Raw genomic sequence first — 5,377 nt, 5'->3', positions numbered from 1 at the left:
CTGATCGCAACAATTTCATGCTTATCAAATTATGCAAAGCGCTACAGAAAAAAAAAAAAAAACACGAACCAAAAACAAAATCAATTAAAACAAAAAAAAAAGAAGAAGAAAGAACTTGTAATTCACAGAAGAAAAAAAACTTTGAAACACGAATTTTTCGGTTGTGCAAATATCAAAAGCCTCTTCAAAACGAAAAAAAAAAAAACCAAAAGAAAAAACGAAAACATTATAATAGTGAAATTTAGAAATCCTAGAAATCAAGAGGATTTGAAGAATTCTTACAGTAATAATCGCTACAAATCTTCCTCAATCTTGAATGATTACAATCGAGAGAAATATGCGAAACAAAGAAAAAACTTATAATAGTGAAATCTAAAAACCCTAGAAATCAAGAGAATTGGAAGATTATTGCTTCAAATCATCTTCCGTCATAAAATATCGATCGAGAGAAATATGCTAATTAGAGAAAGAAGAAGCAAAACAAAATCTGAGAAAATTATGAGTCTCTCTGGTAAGCTGTGTAGATGGAAGCAAAGAAAATCAGTAAATTTATAAGGGTCTATAATGTAAGGAGCAGAAACATGAAAGTATATATGATTACATGTCTATTCATTCGTAATAAATATTACCTAGAGATTCTGAGATTGAAGATCTCCTTAGCAGTTTTCACCTTATTCTTAAACTCCCATGTGCAAAGCATAAGCTATGTAGTAGACAGCATGTGTCTTATCAATCTCATTGACCTCCAAAAACTTGTAAATCACTTTCGCATCAGCGCAATGCTCCGCCTTCAAAAACACAAAAATTATGAGTAACATTGACAAAAAAAAAATTATTTCGTTATGTAGTGCATGGTAAAAAATTATTTTACATCAGATCCGATGAGAGACAACTATCAATAATTGAACCAACACAAATTATAAAATTGTAAGTAATTTACAAAGAGACATAAGAGAAGCGCTAACTAAAATTAAAGAGGACTCACGATTGATGTAAAAAGTTTGTTAATGAATTTAATGAAGAGGCATGTCTTCATCAACTCGTTCATTCAATCTCTTGATAGAAACTCCCATGAGCGGTTACCTAAAACATAATTCACACGATACAAATCAGCAAAACAATAACAATCTTGATAATTCATAGACCAAGGTAATAACAATACAAATATAACCTCAAGAAAAGGTAAAAAATAATAACGCAAAATAAATCGATCCATAAAAGAACCAAAGCAACAAAAAAAAAAGCTATAATATCAAAACGATATGTTTAGGCTAACGAATCTGAGTTCTAATGGTGTGGTTGCGGCTCTATATTTATAGTTTAATATCTAGGGCACACCGTCATAATTATCTCTAAAAATTTATTTTTTAAAATTGGAAAATTTCTTGATAAAAATATTCGTAATATATTTTGGTATCTATCTTAAATTTTTATAAAAATTAAAAAACGAAATATTCTATATTTTAATATTTAAAAACGAAATATTCTATATTTTAATATTAAAAAACGAAATATTCTATATTTTAATAAAATTCACACGATTTTATTGTTTTACCCTCACCAAAAAATAGAAAACTGGATTTGATAGTGTATTCATTAAGGGTGATTAAGACTAATCATCTCAAAACACGATTAGACTTATATACCCCTAATAATTAAGAACAAAAAATTTCGTATCGAGGGTGTTTAGGACATTAGTATAGAGATCAACACACGATTAGACTTATATACCCCTAATTACGAAGAAGAAGAAATTTCGAGAAGAACAATTCATTAAGGGTGTTTAGGACAAATCATTCCAACTTTTAACCACAGGCCTCCAATACCCTAACTTTGAATATGGTGCGTTTCTACTTCTCAATTAATTATTGTAGAGATATCTCAAACTTCTTTTTGAAATTCTCTTCTAACTACATTTTCTTATTTGAATTTAACTGATTTACTTAAAAGAAAAATTATGATGGAGGTAAAATCATCTTTAATTTTTGTTTCAATCAACTTATATGGAAAAAAAAATGTAATTTAAATATATGAAAAAATATGATTTTGAATAAGATTTATTAGAAAACCAGCATATAATTTTGCTTATATTTTCATTTCCATCACGTCTTGTAAACAATTGCAAAAATATCAAATTATTTGAAAAAGTATTTGATCTAATAAAAAAAATATGTAAATTTAAGGGGAAAAATCAAAACAATCACATTTATAAATCACAAAAAATAAAATACAAATGAATTATTTTGTCTTCAATCATCGTCAATTCGTCATCCATTCATCGCCATATAGAAAAGAGTTTCTGGCCCAACCCAAGGCTCACTATGAGTTTAAGCCATTTTGGCCCACAACACGAACCGGTGTGAGTGTGAGTGACGACGATGAACTTGAAGCTTTGTTATTCTGAAACTTTGATGGAGGAGACGATTCTCTGCGATTCCGATATCTTCTGATCTCCCACTTCCTCTAACACACTGTAAGCAAATTCTATGTAGTTCCAATTTCTAGGGTTTTGATTTATCTTTCATTCTTTTGATTCTGTTTTCTTAGCGGAATCGAACTCACTGGTAGTTTTTAGGGTTTTATCTCATTCCAGCTTTGAAATTTTCAGTTTTTTTTTTCTAGGGTTCCTCTGTGTGCTTGATAATTCGTTTGCTTGGCTTAAGAAGAATCCTTATGAGTCTTATGGTGTTGTTTTCTTGTGCTTTGCTCTTCATTTTCAGGGGAAGACAAGATTCAAGTATATTTTGGACTGTAACAGTAACTTGAATTTGGTAAGAGATGGACAGAATCAGTGGATTGCCTGATGATGTGGTGGTGAAGATTTTATCTTTTGTTCCAACAAAAGTTGCTGTATCCACTAGCATTTTGTCTAAGCGTTGGGAGTTTCTTTGGATGTGGTTGCCTAGACTAGAGTTCATTTCTCTAAAGCCTGAACTTAGGGATTTTATTGACAGGAAGTTACCGTTACATAGAGCTCCCGTGATAGAAAGATTGCGTCTTGATTTGTATAGCCCAGATATTAAACCTGAAGATATCAGACGATGGATTGAAATCGCAGTTTCTCGCCATGTACGTGAGCTGAAAATTGATTATTATTCGGAGAATGAAAACATATTCCCGAATAGCTTGTTTACCTGCAAATCGCTCGTGACCTTGAAACTCAGAAACGTGACTCTCATGGATATTCCCTCTATGGTTTGTCTCCCTTCTCTGAAAACTTTGAAACTTAAAAGTGTGAAATTCGTAGATGAAGAAATGCTTCAAGAGCTTTTATCTATTTGTCCTGTTCTTGAAGATCTATCGGTACGTTGTGTTGACGATGAAAATGTGAAAGAGTTCACTATTAACGTCCCGTCTTTGCTGAGTTTATCACTCGTTATACCTGATGATTGGTTGTTAGATGAGTATGAGATAGATACTCCTTCTTTGAGCTATTTGAAACTTGAGGATTGGAATGATTTGGATCACAACTCTTTGATTAAGAATATGCCTAAGCTGCGGGAAGCGTATGTCGATGTTAGTTACCCTAATCTCGAGAGTGTTCTTGAATCAATCACATCTGTCAAGCATCTTACAATATGTTCAGAGGTAGTTATTCCATTTTATCAACTGCAAGTTGTCAATCTCATTTATAGAACTCTCTGTTAATAATTTTGATATTGTGGGCAGGTTGTGTATGATGATGGTTTAGTTTTCAAGGAGCTTGAACATCTGAACCTATGTGTGTGTAGAGAGGATTCGTCGAATCTCTTTGGCCAGTTACTCAAGGATTCTCCTAACTTACGAATATTAGACATCTCTGTAGTGAAAGTAAGTTTCTTCGATTTAAACTATTTCTTGTTTGTCTGATCCCCAGTATGGTTTTAATCTTATTCTTCTGCTTGGTCTTAGGATCATGCAACGGATGAGCTTAATGGTACGGTTTCCTGGAATCAACCGAATTTCGTTCCTGAATGCTTGTTGTCGAGTCTACAAACATTAAAGTGGTCACGATACTATGGGAGACCACAAGATAGAGATATTGCGGTTTATATCTTGAAAAACGCTCGTCACTTAAAGACGGCAACAATCTTGGCTGATACAGAGGAACATTATGTTCCAAACCTTCAAATGATCAAGGAGTTGGCACTTTCTCCACGAGCTTCAAGCACATGCCAACTCGTATTTGTTGAGGATTTGTATTCATCTGTGTAACATAAATCTAATTTCCATCTATCCCGTGTGTGTCCACCAAAGAGCAGATTGTTCCAGATTTTGAAAACTTGTTTTCGACAAAAATTTAGTTTATATCTTTTTTCTTTTTTTGAATGAATGTAAAATTTATTCATCAAAAAAACCGTTGTTACATCAAGTGCTTCGTTTTTGAGAAGAGAAAAATTAGATTCTAATGCTACAGACTTATAACCGAGTAGAAAACCAGTAGATGAGAAGGTCTTCATATTTTCTATTTCCCAGGTTTCGTATAAGATATATCCTATTGCGGATGGTCTTTTCAATGATTTTCTCGAGGTGAAGGGCTGATCGAGGACGTTCTCCATGCCTGCGGTTATTTCGCTCTCTCCAAATTGTGTGGATTGTGCATTGAAGCCCATACCTTCAAAGGAGCCGAGGACGTGGTTCAAGAGTGGAGGAGGAGATGAGATTTATGAGTCTGTCCCAACGTAAGGTGTAGTTATTTCTCATAAACCCTTTTGAAATCTTGTCCCAGATTTGACTAGAGTAGCAACATTTGAAGAAGAGATGGTTCCTCGTCTCTATTGGCTCTTGACAGAAGGAACAAGAGGGGTCAATCCGTTGGTTCCAAGTTAACATTCGATCTCCCGTAGAAAGCCTATCATGCATTCCCAACCAGGTAATAAAGGCGAACTTTGGTGTGGCTTGGGAATACCACACCCCTTTTGCCCAATCGCGCCTTGGCCTTTCCACTCTAATGAGTTTCCTGGTCTCACATGTTGAGAAATTCCTTTTAAAACCTGTCCGACACTTCCAAAGATTAACATCGTCTCAACACCAAGCTTCATTTTGGTTTTAACTTCTTCTATTTCAGCTTCGATTCTGTTCAGCAGCTCTACACGGTGCCTTCTCCTTCGGCTGTTTAATAACACCTCTTCCATCATCATACCACTTTAGTAATCCCAAGATTGATGCACCCTCTAGCACCGAGTATATCAGCCAGTCTTCCCATGAAGGACCATTGATCCTACCAAAAAGAAGTTTTCTTACCACTTTTGATTTCCATCTTGTGATATTCCTTGGCGGTATCTCTCAACTTAAGGATCTTTCGCCACATCCACGAGCCTTGAGAAGATCACCGCCTGGTGAATCTCATTCTGATACAGCGTGCCTGCCGTCGTCGGGGAACACGGGAGCGCTTTTG

General features: G+C 34.5%; 1 protein-coding gene and 1 long non-coding RNA gene across 2 annotated transcripts; one reads left to right on the top strand and one right to left on the bottom strand.

The window, feature by feature from the left end:
* Positions 1-532: 532 nt before the first annotated feature.
* On the bottom strand, positions 533-1,139 carry LOC110225689. Its single transcript, XR_002329906.1, has 2 exons — positions 986-1,139; positions 533-788 (listed from the first exon to the last, which is right to left on the bottom strand). It is a non-coding gene; the product is annotated as an uncharacterized LOC110225689 (long non-coding RNA).
* Positions 1,140-2,313: 1,174 nt separating this feature from the next.
* On the top strand, positions 2,314-4,351 carry LOC9298652 (FBD-associated F-box protein At5g38590). The gene is made up of 4 exons (XM_021015589.1): positions 2,314-2,473; positions 2,721-3,588; positions 3,670-3,810; positions 3,892-4,351. The coding sequence occupies exons 2-4, from the start codon at positions 2,779-2,781 to the stop codon at positions 4,192-4,194; spliced, it is 1,254 nt and encodes a 417-aa protein (XP_020871248.1). The 5' UTR covers positions 2,314-2,473; positions 2,721-2,778; the 3' UTR covers positions 4,195-4,351.
* Positions 4,352-5,377: the final 1,026 nt, after the last annotated feature.

This window comes from Arabidopsis lyrata (genome assembly GCF_000004255.2).
Source record: "Arabidopsis lyrata subsp. lyrata unplaced genomic scaffold ARALYscaffold_315, whole genome shotgun sequence".
Taxonomy (NCBI): Eukaryota; Viridiplantae; Streptophyta; class Magnoliopsida; order Brassicales; family Brassicaceae; genus Arabidopsis; species Arabidopsis lyrata.
Note: the sequence above shows the minus strand (reverse complement) of the source record. Positions and strands in the feature narration are given on the sequence as shown.

Bases quoted from the DNA above. Each gene is read 5' to 3' on its own strand.
- LOC9298652 (XM_021015589.1), top strand. From the start codon at position 2,779: ATGGACAGAATCAGTGGATTGCCTGATGATGTGGTGGTGAAGATTTTA. The intron at 3,589-3,669 runs GTAGTTATTCCA...TATTGTGGGCAG, and splicing joins ATCTTACAATATGTTCAGAG to GTTGTGTATGATGATGGTTT. The intron at 3,811-3,891 runs GTAAGTTTCTTC...GCTTGGTCTTAG, and splicing joins TAGACATCTCTGTAGTGAAA to GATCATGCAACGGATGAGCT.